The sequence below is a fragment of the Carya illinoinensis genome, chromosome 3 (assembly GCF_018687715.1).
Source record: "Carya illinoinensis cultivar Pawnee chromosome 3, C.illinoinensisPawnee_v1, whole genome shotgun sequence".
Classification (NCBI taxonomy): domain Eukaryota; kingdom Viridiplantae; phylum Streptophyta; class Magnoliopsida; order Fagales; family Juglandaceae; genus Carya; species Carya illinoinensis.
This window is the reverse complement of record NC_056754.1, coordinates 16,345,313-16,363,138: the sequence shown is the minus strand read 5'-3', so window position 1 is coordinate 16,363,138 and position 17,826 is coordinate 16,345,313. Positions and strand designations below refer to the sequence as shown.

At 36.6% G+C, this 17,826-nt stretch overlaps 1 protein-coding gene across 1 annotated transcript; it reads right to left on the bottom strand.

Annotated features, from left to right (window-relative positions):
• Positions 1-7,724: 7,724 nt before the first annotated feature.
• Positions 7,725-17,242, bottom strand: LOC122303489 (cellulose synthase A catalytic subunit 2 [UDP-forming]-like). The gene is made up of 14 exons (XM_043115288.1): positions 16,535-17,242; positions 15,347-15,542; positions 15,025-15,260; positions 14,798-14,900; positions 14,496-14,685; positions 13,212-13,478; positions 12,745-13,090; positions 12,411-12,548; positions 11,684-11,809; positions 11,344-11,556; positions 10,961-11,228; positions 10,621-10,817; positions 10,171-10,521; positions 7,725-8,747 (listed from the first exon to the last, which is right to left on the bottom strand). Exons 1-14 carry the CDS (start codon positions 16,613-16,615, stop codon positions 8,163-8,165), a joined length of 3,297 nt encoding a protein of 1,098 aa, XP_042971222.1. The 5' UTR covers positions 16,616-17,242; the 3' UTR covers positions 7,725-8,162.
• Between the last annotated feature and the right edge of the window lie 584 nt (positions 17,243-17,826).

Sequence of the window (17,826 nt, the reverse complement as noted above, 5' to 3'; positions counted from 1 at the left end):
CAAGCTCCTAGAGTTGGTACGAGAGACTCAGTGATTTCTTGATTGAAAAAGGTTTTTCAAGAGAAAAAATTGACACAACTCTTTTCATTAAATATGAAAATGATGATATTCTTTTGATTCAGATTTATGTTGATGATATAATATTTAGTGCTACATGAAAATATGTGTTAAGTTTTTGCTAAGACTATGCAAGAAGAATTTGAGATGAGTATGATGGGAGAACTTACATTTTTTCTCGGATTGCAAATTAAGCAAGTAAAAAGTGGGACATTCATCAATTAATTAAAATATATTAAAGAATTATTGAAGAAGTTTGAGATGGAAAGTGCTAAGGAAATTGGAACACCAATGAGTCCATCAACTAAACTTGATAAAGATGAATCCGGTAAGCCAGTTGACTCGAAAATATATCGAGGTATGATTGGTAACTTATTATATTTAATAGCCAGTAGACCAGATATTATGTTTAGTGTGTGCTTATGTGCACACTTTCAATCATCTCCAAAAGAATCACATTTAATTGCAGTTAAATGCATTCTTAGATATCTTAGTGGTATAATTAACCTAGGTTATGGTGCCCTAAGCACACATCTTTCGATCTAATCAGCTACACAGATGGAGATTATGCTGGCTGTAAAATAGATCGAAAAAACACTAGTGGAGCATGTCATTTCTTAGGTCATGCACTAGTTTTCTGGTTTAGTAAAAATAAAATTTTGTTGCACTATCTACTGCTGAGGCAGAATATGTTGCTGCGGGTAATTGTTGTACTCAAGTTCTCTACATGAAGCAACAACTTGAAGATTTTAAACTCATGTATAATCACATTTCAATCAAATGTGATAATACAAGTGCTATAAATCTTTCAAAGAACCCAATACAACATTTTAGAACTAAGCATATTGATATAATAAGATATCATTTTCTTCGAAATCATGTACAGAAAGGCGATATGGTACTAGAGTTCACAAACACACACAATCAGTTAGCAGATATTTTCACAAAGCCTTTACCAGAAGATAGATTATGTATGATCAGAAGAGAAATATGTATGATGCATACTATGAATATTTCTTAAAAGATAGATCAGAGTCAATAAAAATAGAGATAGATTTTTTAAACACTTTTACATAAACTTGAGATTCTTAGCCTCATGTTTGATACGCTCATTCTCTTCATACAATATTATGTCATTCTTATCCATGGGAACCGACAAGCGGAATGAAGAATCTAATAAAAATTTCAACTATTTATTCTTCTGCCGAATGATTCCTTCCCTTGTGTGAAACTCTTAAACAATTCGTTGAAGTACAACGATTTGTTCTTTGAGATTTTCAACTTCATGATTTCTGGCTTGTAGCCACTGGAAAAAAGCAACAATAGAGGAAGAGTAGCGAGTCCCAAGACTCACCAAGTCATAGATAGCATCAGAATCTGACTTATTAGCCAAATTATTATTTTCTTGCTACAATATGGCACCAATGGCAGCTACAGAAAGGACAGGAGGTTGAGATGCAGAATGCCTCATGGATGGATCTAGATAAATGTTAGAAGAATGAGCCATTGAGAAAAGAATAGAATGTTTAAAACGAAAATGTTGAAGGAATGCAGATGAGTTATAGAGATGAGAAGAAAACTTGATGTGGATTGAATGAACTTTAAGACTGATTTTATAGAGATAGCATAAAGAACCAGATGAGCTATCATCCAAGTCAAAGAGCAATATGATTTTTTTTTTCCGATCGGTAAAAATGACATTTTTTTAGAAACTCGGAGCCTTCAATTTCGTTTGTCAACAACATCAGACGATTTTTTTCAAATCTCCAGCCACACTTGTCAGGTCACGGACGGATCTTTTTTTTTTTAACTATCTACAGTGTCTACTAACGTACCATTTTCTTCAGTCCATTTACTTGTTGTCGATCCTTTTTAATGATGCCAAAAGGGAGAGAAGTGTTAGACTAGAACATTAACATTGTTTGAATTGCTAAATTTGTTATATATGCTTGGAATTATATTTATATTTTTGCTTGAATAACTAACGCACATTTTCAGGGGGAGCTTAAGTATTATTACAGGTTTCAGGTTCTATCAAGTATTTGTCATCATCAAAAAGGGGGAGATTGTTGAACCCAAGGTTTCAAGTTTTGTGTAATTATATAGCTACACATGGATTTTGATGATAACAAATGAATTCAAAAAATAAAGGAGTTTCAACCTCAAGTTGTCTACACAATGGAGTCAAGTACATCAAGGAAACAAGCATGAGCAAGAAGGGAATAAGTTCACATTAAAATCATAGAGTAATGTTGTAAATCTCTTAAAAATTCTAAATCAGGATTAAGGTTCAAAATTAATATTTTATCATAAAGTATTAAAATATATTTTCCACATGTGCATGAATATTTTGAAAATTTTGAAAGATGATTGATTGTCATCTTTCACATGTGCATACCTTGATTAAAGGGTTGAATTTTGAAAATATTAAAGATGATTGATTGTCATCTTTCACATGTGCATGTTTTATTTGAATATTTTCAAAAGTGATTGATGTTTTTTTTTTACTTATGTAAAAGGTAAATGATTTTGTTTGAAATATTTGAAAGGTAAAGTGTGATCCTTTTGTCATATGTAAAAAGTAAAAGATTATGTTTGAATTTTTTGAAAAGTAAAGTGTGCTCCTTTTGTCATATACCAAAAGTAAAATATTAGGTTTGAAATTTTTGAAAAATGAATGATGTTGTCTTTGACAATTAAAAAAGAACATTTTATTTGAATTTTTTGAAAAAGTGAATGATATTATCTTTGACATGTAAATCTTTTTAAATTTAATATAAAGTCTCATATGCCTATAAATAGATTATTTGAGAGCTTCACATTGATAACACTAAGAGTATACAACATTCATTCAAAGTTTTCATTCTCTCTTCTCTAAGCAGTGAGCCTTAATCCTTATTCATTTTGAGAGATATAGTTTGCGCTATATTGTTCTTATTTTACTCATTGAAGAGTATTTTATGATAACCTACCCACTATCAGCTCTTGTATCAGTAAAAGGGTGTGTATAACGTTTGTGCGTGTAGAAAGTGTTCTACACAGAGAATAGTTGAATCACCACGTGTAAGGTGATTGAAAGTGTGGAGGGTGTTCTACACGGATCCTTTGTAGCGGTGTTGTTCAAAGGTGTAATAGGTTTCTATCTCCACCTGAATGAGGTTGAATAGTGAATTTGGAGATCCTCAAGGGGTAGCTTGAGGCGAGGACGTAGGCAGTGGGGCCGAACCTCGTTAACATACTGAGTTTGCTTCTCTCTTACCCTTACTCTTTATATTTATTATTGTTTCGTATTTTGTTTATATTTTATATTGTATATTTGATTTATAATTCTTATTTTTTTTAATACAACTCAATTAACCCCCCCTCTTGTGTTAGTCATCTGGGCAACAATAATTACAAAGAGGGCAGAGCACTTCTTCATCTTGGAGATTTGAGAGAATATTACTTATCCTCTCTTTGGTTGGAAAGATATTACAAATGATTTCAAGAAAAGTAATTTGTGATGATTGTGGATATTTAACTTCCACAATTTTTTCATGCAATACTTGCCTTGGAAAGTTTTGCAACGAGGTTGAAGAACTTTTTGCTTCTAAATGATATGTTGCTTTAACATAGAATTTCCAAGAGTGGTTTGGAATCCATATCAAAGTATCTTGCCTAAGGTTACTCTGGGAGGGAGTTTTTGAATTTTAGAAATGCTCTCTGGTTTAAAAATGGACTGCAGTTTTTGGGTATCCATTTTCTTTGTAATTGCATGACTAAATCAGCTACCTTTAGGCAAGGGAATGTCTAATTCATATTCTGGATTGGTCTTGGTTTAAAATTATTCAATGTGGGAATCCGAGGATCAGACCAAATTTTACCGATAAACCATTAAAGATTTGATAGTGTTGAACCCAAGTTTTCAAGTTTCATGTGATTATAAATCTACACATGGATTTTGATGATAACAAATGAATTCAAAGAATAAAGGAGTTTCAAGCTCAAGTTGTTCACACAATGGAATCAAGCACATCAAAGAACCAAGCATGAGCAAGAAGGAAACAAGTTCACATTAAAATCATAGAGTAATATTGTAAATCTCTTAAAATTCAAAATTAGGATTAATGCTCAAAATTAATATTTTATCATAAAGCATTAAAATACATTTTCCACATGTGCATGAATATTTTTGAAAATTAAATTTGAAAATTTTGAAAGATGATTGATTGTCATCTTTTGCATGTGCATGCCTTGATTAAATGGTTGAACTTTGAAAATATTAAAGATAATTGATTGTCATCTTTCACATGTGCATGTTTTATTTGAATATTTTCAAAAGTGATTGATGCTTTTTTAGACTTATACAAAAGGTAGATGATTTTGTTTGAAAAATTTGAAAAGTAAAGTGTGCTCATTTTGTCATATGCAAAAAGTAAAAGATTAGGTTTGAATTTTTTGAAAAGGAAAGTGTGCTCATTTTGTCATATGCCAAAAGTAAAAGATTAGGTTTGATTTTTTTTTTTAAAAAATGAATGATGTTGTCTTTGACAATTGAAAAAGAAGAACCTTTTATTTGAATTTTTTGAAAAAGTGAATGATGTTGTCTTTGACATGTGAATCTTTTTAAATTTAAATATGAAGTCTCATATGCCTATAAATAGATCATTTGAGAGCTTCACATTCACAACACCAAGAGCATACAACATTCATTCAAAGCTTTCATTCTCTCTTCTCTAAGCATTGAGCCTTAATCCTTGTTCATTTTGAAAGATATAGTTTGCGATGTATTGTTTTTATTTCACTCATTGAGGAGTGTTTTTTGATAACCTACCCACTATCAGCTTTTGTATCAGAAAAATGGTGTGTATAACCCTTGTGCGTGTAGAAAATATTCTACACGGGGAATAGTTGAATCACCACGTGTAAGGTGATTGCAAGTGTAGAGGGTGTTCTACACGGATCCTTTGTAGCGGTGTTGTTCAAAGGTGTAATAGGTTTCTATCTCCACCTGAATGAGGTTGAATAGTGAATTTGGGAATCCTCAAGGGGTAGCTTGAGGCGAGGACGTAGGCAGTGGGGCCGAACCTCGTTAACATACTGAGTTTGCTTCTCTCTTACCCTTACTCTTTATATTTATTGTTATTTCATATTTTGTTTATATTTTATATTATATATTTGATTTATAATTGTTATTTTTTTAATACAACTCAATTCACCCCCCCTCTTGTGTTAGTCATCTGGGCAACAGATAGCATGTACCTTCTGAAAGTAAATCTCTAGTCTTTAGAACCCCTTTCCATGGCCCAGAATCCTATGTTTTTGGTTGGGTCGTCCAAAAGCTTGTGGAGTTGAGGTATTTTAAGGAGAGTAATGTGTACCAGATGCTACTGCTTGTATGACTTAGTTCCTAGCTAGTTTTTGCTAATAATGTTTTATTCATACTTTCCATCCTTCTTAAATCAATACCACCACTTGAACTTTTTGGTTGACAGATGGATTTCTAGGATTTCAATGTCAAGTTTTTCTTTCGGTCTTTTTAGAAGCTCCACTAGAAATTTTTAAAACTAATGTCTAGAAACTTGCAAACTGATTTTGGTAGAAGAAATGATGACATTTGATAGGAGGGTATGGTGCTTGCCACAGTTCTTATTAGCATTCCTGGACTCGCTCGCGAGAATAACTTTGATTTCCAGCCCTCTAGTTTCTTTTGATTTTTTCCAGTAATTCTTTGATTGAATCTTTCTTTCTCCTACCAAATGATGTTGGGAGTCTAAGGTACTCCATTATGGAGGATGATGATTTGTATGGAATGATCCGTGAGATTTCCACTCTTACCACCTGATTAGTGTTTCGGGTGATGAAGATAGAGGACTTATTTTGGTTGATCTTTTGACTTAACCATTCCTAGTATTTTCTCAGACAATCCCAAATTTGTTTTGTATTCCTTTCGTTAGCTTTCCGAAAAGCAATTAGTGTTGACTTATGCTACTTTGTTAGTCTCACATCGGTAGGATTAATGAAAACGGCATAGGCCATGTGTTATAAATAAGAGGCTTAGCCTCTTAGTTTAAGTGCACTAGTTGAAAGCTTATCTAGTAACTTTTGACTTTAGTTAAATTCTTTTGTTGGCCCTTTTGTAAAAGGGGAAGAGGTGTAAAGTTAAAATTTTGCTAGTGAGGTAGCTTTGTGGGTGTGTTTGGAGTAAGGAGAAAAATTATGTAATTATAACAATTTTTTACATAGTAAATTTTCTTCTTTAGGTCTGGTGGTTTTTCTCCTGTTTAGAGTTTCCACGTAAATTTCTTGTATTGTTATTATTTTTCTATTTTTCTTGTTATTCTTGCAAAGGGTAAATTCTAAGGGGGGTAAATTTGGAATGTCCAAATTCACAACAATTAGATCATCTGCATAACCAGTTGCTTGTGCAACATTTGATGATGAGTTTTCTGCACATAGCCACAGATCAAATGAGAGATTTACCGGTTGGGTTTTAAGAAAAGTGCAGCACAATTGGGAGTGTACTAAACGTCCACATGCATAGCAAAAATCTAAAAGCTTTTCGTATTTGATGAATACCCATGTGTCTGCTTTTGAACCTCTACGAAGAAGCCTTGTTTTAGAGGAAGAGCGTGTCTATTTCCACTTTGATTCTGATAAATTTTCTATATGTAATCCCCATATAGAGTGTCTTCCTCTACTTCCAATAGATTTCCAAGTGCTTTCCCAATTTTTGTTGCACTGTCAATTGTCATGAGTTCAAGAGGTAGACCGTGAATCTGCACATGGTAAGCTGCTTGATTCAGACTTATTTCTTGCAGAGTTGATCCTGGTAGCCACGGCTTGAGGATGAGTAGATAGCCTTTGAAGTTCCAAGAATGTAAACAAGCAAGGAGTTTGGCTCCAAATCTTCTATTAGAAAATTTTGGGTGAATTTCCATGCTGCTTTGATACTAGCATGCATTGCGAATTTGTTTAAAGGAGAAGCTGCTATTAGACAACCAACCAGGGCAAGGTTGGATGTTTTCTATGCTGCTTCAAATGCTGGTATGACTTATGAGATTGAGATCTTGCCATGATAATGCTTCGGTTTGTGTTATCAGAGATTCCAACTCGTGCCTATTTTGGTCCATGGAGAATGTTGGTAGTTGTTGTCAGATGTTGTAAAGGAAAGTAGTAGTGGAGAAGGTTTACTGAGAGGGATTTGGGAGTGAGTTTAACAGTCTGATATCAGAAGAAGGAAACTAAAAGGAAAAAACTACATGGGAGGAGTAGAGAAGAACACTAGGGAGTGAAGAGACTCTAGAGAGAGTGGCTAAAAAAAAGCTGCTATTCGATCTTCCCTCCCTCTCCTTAAATGTGAGCGTTACCTTTTGGCTACAGAATAAAGCCAAACGGTAAAAGGAAAGAGACGCAGCTTTTTCCCACACTAATCACGAACTTCGTTTAATATAATGTGAGCCCGTAGACTGGATTTGTTACCTCTCCAATGGCTTCTTAGTCCACACTGAAATTTAACTCCTAAAAGGTTGATAGTTCAAGTAATCGTTCATCCATGATGAACAAGTTTTATGCTCAAGTCCCATTCACACATGCATAGACTTTCTGCTGATGTGAACAACTTGGAATTAATTAATTAATTCACAGGTAGAAGTCTGGCTTTATACGAATGGAAGGAAGAAAACAAGTGAACAAAATCCACCATACTTGGGAACTCCAAATTAAGAACATACATGACGATAGTTTACCGAGAATGATAACAACCATACAGACATTTGAACTAATCTTTACGACACCTATATAGAAGAGAGATTCCCGCTTAAGGGAATAAATTATGATTCAGTACTCTTTTCTAATACAGATACTGAAGAATTTAACCCTCAAAGAAGCCACAGGAATGTAATCAAAGAATCGATTAAACCCTATCAAACAAATAATAATGTGTCCGCCTCTGTGCGCCCCACTTTATCTACAGACCCCAAAGACTTGACATTTTCTTCCAACAAATTCGTGCAATTGGATGAAATGTCTCCATCCAAAGAACAAATGACCTCTTCTTCTGCAACACCGTAACTATCCTGGAAAATTGTAGCAGCTGCGAAGAAACTAAAACTTATTCACGTTTCCTAGTCATCACAATTCAACCCACAAACTTCTAAAACAGGACCATCTCTTGACACAAATGGATTGATTCGAACCCACATAAGAGTTAAGATTGAGGCCAGTAGAATAGACCAGACCAAAACAATGGTTGGCATCCGATCTTGTTTCCCGAGTAATCCCTTGAGGAAGGGGTAGAGGTGGAGAATGACCCATAAGGCAAAAAATAGCCTACCAAAAAGTGGACCCCAAGAATCGTACCCATTATTGATGGCATCCGAGATCCCAACCACCACCCCAACTATATTTATAATCAACAAAGTTGTGGGCGGGATTAACAATGATGTCCACTTGAAGATGTAGAGTTCTGAAAATTCTCCATCATCTGCTGCTTTTGAGGTAACTGTGAAGTTTGTGCTGACACCGGCCAACACCTTGAGTAGACCCTGGATGAGGGCAAAAAGATGTGATGAAACACCCCCAATAACCCAGAACTGCTCATTTCTCCACCAGTCATCTATCCCAACGCCACCCCACCGCATCTCGAGAATTCCAGTTGCAGCTATAGATATGAAGAGAGCCATGAATACTAAGCTTGCGTAGTTGCTTATCTGTACATTGAAGTAAACGGCCCTCAGTTAGCACAAAGCTGAGTAGAAAACCAGCAGTTAAATCAGCCATGTGAAGAACTTAATGTTTGCTTAAGTATATACTCAAGGGGATCAAATGACATGACAAACAAATCTAGTCAGCCTTAACCAAACCATAAGCACACTTTCCAATCATTTTAACGAGAGACTACAACCACAGGAATCCAATTTAACAATCAATTACATGCATCAAACTCACAAGCTTATGATCTGAGCAACCAAAGTTTTTTCAGAAGTAAACAGCAGGTATACAACACTACACCAAAATTTTTTGAAGACTAGACAATTTTGAAAGGTTCATCAGTCGTACTAAAATGTGGAAGAATTCTCAAGTTTAGGTTTCAAATTTAGGATCCATTTGTTTCAGCATAAAACATTTTCTCAACTTTTATTGAAAACAATAAAAACATTTTCAAAAACAATTATTTATTTTCAATGAGACCCCAAAAACGATTTCCCAGTGTTTGCATCGGAATTTTCTAAGCCAAAAGCCGCTAAAGTCCAATGGCTAAAAATGCAGCATATGTGGAGCCAGGGATGGTAGATCAAGAGTCAGGAATGGTGGATCAGACGTTGAAAGCAGTGCGCAGTACAGAAGACTGAGAAAAGGAGGAGGGGATGGTGGTGCTAGCAATGGGGAGGACCAAAGCGAGGGAAGGGAAGGAGGTGATGTGGAGGTGAAGAAAAATGGGGGGAAGGTGGCAAGTTGGAACTGGTGGCAATGAAGAGTGTGGAGCGGGTAGAGTGGAAGTGGCGGTGGCAGAAAAGAGTAATGAAGGAGAGGGGGGAACAGAGGTAATGGTGCAAAAGGATGAGAACCAGGAGGGCAAGGTGTGGTAGCAGTGTTGATGAATGAGGGAGAGATCTTGGAGAGAGGAAATAAAATAGAAGGCCACATTTCAGAAAAATGACCGATGCTTCATCCCTTTAGATGCAATTTTCAGTTAATCAATAAAAATACTTTTCATTGATTAGCATATCTTGGTAGAACCAAACATAGGAAACACAAATATTCCCCCCTCCTGAAAAAAAACAAACAAACAAACAAAACAAAACAAGTTGAGCATTTATGTAACCCAACTGGATTGAGATCCTATACAATTCTCTGTCACAAACATTTTCTGCAATTAGGATAAGCACTGCATGTAGACCCCACAATATATATTTTTTTATATATGTAGACCCCACAATATTTAATATTGAGGTCTAAGCACTGCCCATGAGAAACACCAAAAACTGTGGGTCCACAGCTGTAGAGAATCCTAGTCCAACCCAACTTCCACACCCCATTTCATAATTGCTGGTTTTTTCAGCATACTGTTAACAGTATATGAATTACGAGTTAAGACAAATAAAGCAACAAAAATGAGCAGAGGGGAGTTACCGCAGGAACGATGAATTTCCCAGTGAGAAGACAGATGGCTGGTAGAGTACAGTAAACAATCAAGGGAATGGATGTCCAAGGATAAACAACAGAGTTTATGTATGAAAATCGTTCCAACCATTTCAACCCGCCACCATAGCCATACCAGATTGGACAATGTCTGCTTAAGAAAATTTCCACGGATCCAAGGGCCCACCGAAGAACCTGGTGTAAACGATCTGAGAGGTTGATAGGAGCTGATCCCTTGAATGCTGGCCTCTTGGGTATGCAGTACACAGACCGCCAGCCATGGCAGTGCATCTTAAATCCAGTCAGGATATCCTCAGTTACAGAACCATATATCCAGCCAACCTAGTTTATATGTTCAAAAATTTAGAGGGCAATATGGTGATGAAGGGAGAATCTAGAGAATGTAAGTCCTGAATGACTTTGGAGTTCTTTTTTGCTTACCTCCTTTCCCCATTCTGATTTATCCTCAAATCCACAGCTGATGACTTGGATGGCTTCTTTCAAGAGTGATGCAGGACTGACATTCTGAGGAACTCCACCATTTTCCAGAAGCGTGGAGGCTATAAAAACTGGAGACTGCCCAAACTTCTTCTCCAATTTCATTTGCGACACAATGGATGACTTTTCAGGACTTGATTCTGCAATTGAAACATGGTTTAGTCTTGCTCTCCTGAGATTTTCCTTTATTACATAACAGTTGTCACAGATATTTTCCTTTACTACATAACAGTTGTCAGACTCAAGGTGGCATATAGTTCTTAGTCCCTAAATGAATCCTTACCATTCATTCCCTCAATATTTTCAAGTGCATGTATCTGCTTTGATGCTTCCCTGTGCTTAGGTTTCTTCTTTTTCTCCTTTGTCTTCACATTCTTGTTCTTTCTAAAGCCACAACATAGGCAGCACCATTTTGGCAAACAGTTGCAGGTTTTGCTAGGGGGCTTCTTCTTGGCAGGTGCATCAAATCCATAAAGTGCTTGCCTTCTGAAAACACATCCAGTCCCAACATATATGGGTCCTTGTAAACCATCTAAGCCTTTCATGTTGATCTGTTTTCAGTGGAGAAGTTAGGCTTTGCAATAACAAAGAAGTGCATAAAAATATATAGTTAAACAAATAGATAGATGGATGGATACAACACACAAACAAGAAGAGTACACATACATCAAAGAATACAACATTCCGGTTTGAGTATCTATCATGATGATCAATCCCATCAAATCTTTGAGGAAACTGCACATAGCAAACCTTCTTTCCCGATGTGGGGTCCATCATGAAACACATGGCTTCTCTAAGTGCCTTGCTATTGTTAATATAATGATCACAGTCCACGTTCAGAAGATAAGGAGCGTTTGAGATAACTGCTGAGACCCGTACCTTCAAGGATTATCATGAATAAACTAACGTAAAAAATGTGGATCATGCACTATTTATTGATTAGAATGTACAGGAAGGAAAAACAAGAAGAATAACCTAGAAGCATTATCATAGACTTCAGCCTTACCAGAGCATTCATGGCCCCAGCCTTTTTGTGGTGTTCAAACCCAGGTCTCTTTTCACGGGAAACATAAATCAGACGAGGTAACTCGTTTCCTTCCACATCACAAACATCACTATGGCCGAGGAACACCTGCAGAAATGAGATTTATATTAAGTGGAAAACAACATCAGAACCCCAAATCACACTTCATCCCATCCCTTTACCCAAGGTAACCTCTTATTACGGTATTTTTTACTTGGGAAGCCCACAACTACCCTTAGACTAACCAATTGCCAGTCTATGAAAGACCAAGGAACACTGACAATGTGGCACAAGGAACATGCATCTTTTTTTATAAGTAAAAAGTACAAGGAGCATGCATCTTTTTTTTAGAAGTAAAAAGTACAACGAGCATGCATCTTGGATGCAAAATCTATGCACATAATTAGCACCTAATAGTAGCCCAGATAAATCTTCCCAGCGTGTTAATCTCTTTTAAAGGGAATAGATCTGCATAAGGGGATAATATCACCGTAAGTGGCAATTTTGAGAACTCAGATTATACATCACCCTATAAGCAGCTGGATAATTCAAGCATAATGGTCAAACCAAGTCCCCAGAGAAAACATGTTGGTAAGGACATTTCATCAAGGGCCCATTTATGTTTAACATAGATACTTTACAATATAGCCAACAATATTTTTTTTTTTTTAATAAGTAATATAGCCAACAATATTTGTAGAAGCCTCACCTGAATCATGCCAGGATGGTCCCGTACATTGTTTCCAGGCCATGGAGTCCCATCCTGCATCGTCCAGCCATCCTCAGGAACCTTTTGTGCTGTGGCTACCAATGCATTTATTTTAACTTTAAACTCTTCATATTCTCTCTGTACCAACAAAATAGAAAAGTCAAATAACATCATTCATCATTCGCTAATCATATCTAACCTTTAAACCATGAAATTAAGACAAGAAAATTATTATAAAAATTATATAAGGTCTTAAAATAATTTGGTAATCTCAATATTATTTTTGAACTAAAAGGTTTTCAATATAAGAAACTACAGGTAGAGAAGCCAATACCTTCATTGCACGCCTTTCTCTGACAAATGCTGGATGAACTTTATTCTTCAGATAGTCCATCTTCTGTGAAAAATACCACTCCGGGGCTCTTGGTTCAATATTAAATTTTTTACAGAAAGGAACCCATTTCCTTGCAAATTCAGATGTCTCAGAAAGCGCTTCAAAAGTAAGCATTGCAGCACCATCATCCGAGACATAGCAAGCAACCTTATCTACTGGATAATCAACCGCAAGAATGGAAAGAACCGTGTTTGCAGTAATTAAAGGAGGCTCTTTCATAGGATCAACTGTACTCACAAAGACGTCTACACTGGCCAACTCAGATGGCTTCCCTTCTTTTTCATACCTGAGAGAAAAAGTAATGTTCAATCGAAAAACTCGATATGAAAAGTTGAAACCACAAGACTGATGATGATTAGGGCATATGAAACAAGCAACTAGATAAATTTATAAACAAGTCCTATTACCTCAATGATAGCCTGTCAAGGTATGTTTCTCGTTCTATAGGGTACCACTTTGGGAACTGATCCAGAATCCATGATACAGCAAACCATATTTCACAGATAACTGATGTCAGCCACAAGCCATATGCATCATTAACTGGATGAAGAAGTCTATAATGAAAAAATAAGCCAAGGATTACAAGGCGTAGTATTATAATCATTCTGTATGGGTTTATCTTGCTTGAAGCGATGGGTAACTTCCTCGAAAGGGGCTGCCTGCCTTCATCCATCCTGATATTTATATACACATACATATCAAGAAAGTTAGTAAATAGTCCAAAAAGTTAAACAATAAGCCAAGAAAGGCACAAGTACAGAAGTTGGAAAAAATAACACTTTCAAGTTAATTTCCTACCACCATAATATAGTATATTAACACTTTCAAGAAATGCATCTGCACTGAGTACAACATATCAGCTAGAAAATTCATGCACAAAGTGAACATAATTCGAGTAACAAGCCATGATGTTTATATTAACCTAGAAATGTAGATATATATAGAGTGTGGAGAGAGAGTGATCACAACTCATGCAAGTACATAGAATTCTATAACAAATGTTATATTTTCTCACTGAGAACCACAGATCCAGCCCCAAAGCTGAGGCATGTAGTGTCAAAGCTTATCACAAGAAAACCCATATATGCACCAAGGTAGTTCTACAGGCACACACCTAGGCACCTAGGTAAATATACCACGTGTCAATGGAAGCATTTTTGTGAGGAGAATGTGCAGAATGCAATTAATTTAAGACAATCAGCTACCGCCAAGGCATTCTAGCACTCAACTAGGTACAAATAAATGCTACTTATTAAAAACAATACTAGGTATAATTAAAAGCAAGCAACTTAGTTAGCAGAAATATTTTTTATCTCCCCTTTATTTCCGTTCTCTGTTTGGAAAGGACTGGAAGGACTACGAAAGGTCTGAATACACCCAAATATATCAACAATCAAGATCTAAAGTAAACAGAATGCATTTCATGGGCACTCAAATGTAAAGGAAGTTGTAGCAAGATCCTTTCTTACCATGTACATGTTTATGGGAATTTCAGATCAGAGAATGCTCCTTCTCATAATGTGAATCAACTTTCTTCTTGAGAAAAAGTACTCACAATTTTTATTTTATTTTATTTTTGATAGGTAATCAAGAAGAGGAAAAGTACTCATAATTAAGACAGCATTTTTGGTTTTTGGTCAAAGGATAGTAACATGCCATGAAAGGGGGACAAACAGAGAAGGGTCACTTACATGGGCAAGTCAGGATCATCATCTAGTTCATTTCGACCAAAATTTCCACCATCATTGACTCCTTGGTGCTCTACAACCTGAAGTTTATCATTCTGCCTTTTCTTCCAGTCCTCCATTCGATCCTTCCAAGCCACACTCCCATACCCATATACTGCAAGATCTTTTTTAGGAACCATTGGTCTGGGTTGCACTGTGACACAGACATTAAAAAGCTCTAAGCTCACTATCTAAGTAAAACTTAAATCTAAACCAATAGGAAAAAAATATTGAAAAAAGGATGCAACTACTTCGGCGAAAATTACATGGTACAGATGGTTCAGTAAAAGGCACTGAATGGATTCTGTTTCCATGACCCATGAATGGGGGTACAATAAGAGCATGCTGATCAGCAGAAATCTCAGAATCCTAAAACAGAAAAAAGCATCATTACAAGGCGGTCATCACATCACACATATCTGAACCCATGTATACATGAAAATAAACATTTACCAAAGGGCGAGGAATAAGATTAGAATTCGTACTGATTTACCTCTTCACCATAGGTCAATAGAGGGATATCAGAACTAAGGGGAGAGGTCTCATATTCTAAGTGTGTAGGTATTCCAGATGCATTAGAGTGATATCCACGGCCAGTGTTAAGGCGTGCAGAGAACATTGCTTCTGAAACTTCTTGTGAACCAATACTGTTGAGGTTTCCATAATCAAACTCATTGTCCAAATCATCAATGCCATCTTCTTCCTCGTCACCTTCAACCCTAGCACTGCCTGCAATTCACATCACTAATTAGAGAAATTCTAAGCATTAAGTGTTCAATAGATAAGTAAACAAGATAATGCAGAAATAATCTCACCTTTGATGCGCTTGTACCTGGTTTTACACTGAGGACAAGCCTGATTGCCCTCTCTTCTCTCATATTCATAGCAAGGCCTGCACACAGGGAAAGCACACTCGTTGCAGGCAACAAAGTGCTCTCCGTCTACTGTAATCTCCACCTCATCCCCACAAATCTGACATATTTGTCCACTAAATTCTCTTACAGACCTAATCTGCAATGACCCAGAAACCAAAAAATCAGTGTGAAAAGCACCTGATTAGGGAGGGTACAGCATCGGCAGGATAACGTCGATAATTAAAGCTACTGGAAGTTTAACTTGCCACTTACCGAATCAAATAACAAAATACAAAAGAGAAAGTTCACTTAGCTGAATCTTATTAAATTAACATGTTCCTGAATTGGACTAGATGCTTCCCAAATAAGATTCATAAGTCCAATTAGACCAAGAACGCCAGCCTTCTTTCCAAATTTTTATAAGATTATCATTTTTTATCCTTGACTTTTGATCGCAGTATGTTATGAATCCTGAATAACAAATGACTCAAAGTACTTATTTGAAATATGCAAATCAGTATTCCCCATGGCATTCCCAATTATTTCACAATCCAAAGGACAAGACTTATCCAACAGTTGCAAAGATTTTAGAGATACCAATAAAACTTGACGGTCGGGAAGGGTGAAACACCAAAAAACCCCCACCAAATTCTAATAATTAACTTAAAGGACAGGAACCTTAAAATGCACAGATTTATCCTAGCCCATGTCAAGAAACTAACTGATTTAACAACAGAAAGTTGTTAACGCTCAAGACTAGGGGCTCCCTTTTGGATATAAACAGTAATTCAACATCATCGGCCAAGAATCTCATCTAAAGATAAAATTCTTTTCGGAGTCGAGTCTATATTTTATTTATTATAAGTGAAGCTGAGTCCGCGTTAGACAGAGACATACACTGGAATGAGCATAACTAAACCATGTCAAAATGTGAGCAAGAAAATGAAAAGGAACAAAATCAATAATCCATTAACAAGCACATCAAGAAAGTCACAAGCAAAGATCTCCAGATTGCATCAAAATACTGGGGAAAGCCCCGCCTTTTTCCCCATTCCCAACAATCCCCAAATTGAATAAAAAAAAATTGAAAGAATGGTATCCCCCAAATCAAAAGATAAATCAAAATAAGGAGTACTATTAGAATCTTACCCTTTCATTCTCGTCTGCATTGATCAGAATGAACTCATTTCGATTATGAGAACCAGCAATGAGCCGACCCCTCGTGTCCATCACACACAACAAGGCAAAGCAAATCTGAAACACTTCAAACCCACAAAGCACAGCTTATCATATCCCAAACCTCAACGGGGAAACCGATCTGGCACCGTTTCTCTCGCTCTAACTCGCCCAAAAGATCCAACTTTGCGCTCCACACGACTCCGGTGAGCACCCGTCACGGGAAAAGCAAACCTCGCATACAGAATGGTCAAAAGAAAAGAGTAGCGGAAAAAGATGGAGGGAATTGCCAAGAATAATACAGGTGGTTTCTTCTAATTTAAAGGGAAAAAAAAAAAAAAGTCTTTGATCTTGATTCCTTGACAAGCCAAGTCTGCTCTGTACCTGGCTGGTCTTGAATCTTAGAACTCAATGAAGGGTTTATACAGAGGGGAAGTCCTAGGGAGGGGAGAGAGAGAGAGTAGAGTGTGTATGTCTGGAAAAGCGGACGCGTAAGAGAGAAGGAAATGATCGAGACAATGTGTAACGTAGAGAGAGAAAAATGAAAAGGGGATCGATAATGAAAAGTAGGACGTGAGGAGGAGAGAGTAGATGCAGGTGGGACCCAGATGGTGGTGGTGGCTCTGGGCTGTGCCCCCACCGGAGGAGTTTATATATAGAAAATAAGCAAAAGGGAAAAGAAAATTTGTTAATCGATAATACTCAGTCAGTATGTGTTTTCGATTTTGTAAATGGTGATCCGTGTCGTCTTCTTAAATGGGGTTGTTTTCGGAAGTAAGGATTTTTGGTGGTTCCCTGTAGGCAACTGTTTTATGTCCCTTTTCCCTCACGGTTTTGTTGCAAAGGAAAAAAGTGTGTACGAGAGAGAACGTGTGTAGAGAGAGAAACCTAAGAAGTAGGATCTCTGCAGTCTGCACTGCTCACGCACGCTGGCATAGTTGGTATCTTTTATCGCTGTCTTCTTGTCGTTGTTAAGCTCTACTTCTGCTCTTCATTACTTCGAACGCGTTTTCTTCCTTTTTACTGTGCGTGCGCACACGAACTCTCTCTCTTTCTCTCTCTCGGTGTGGAATTTGTTCGTATTTGTTGACTTTAAAAAAGTGTTGACTGGTATCTAGCGTGATTACTCAACTGCCCCTTCTTTCGGTATGGGTCTTTGTCCTTTTCGTGGCTGAAAAAACGAAGTATTTTACAGGGTTTTATTTGTAATTTCCTTTATTAATTTGGAATGGAAAGATATTAATCATAGATTATGATCCCACGAT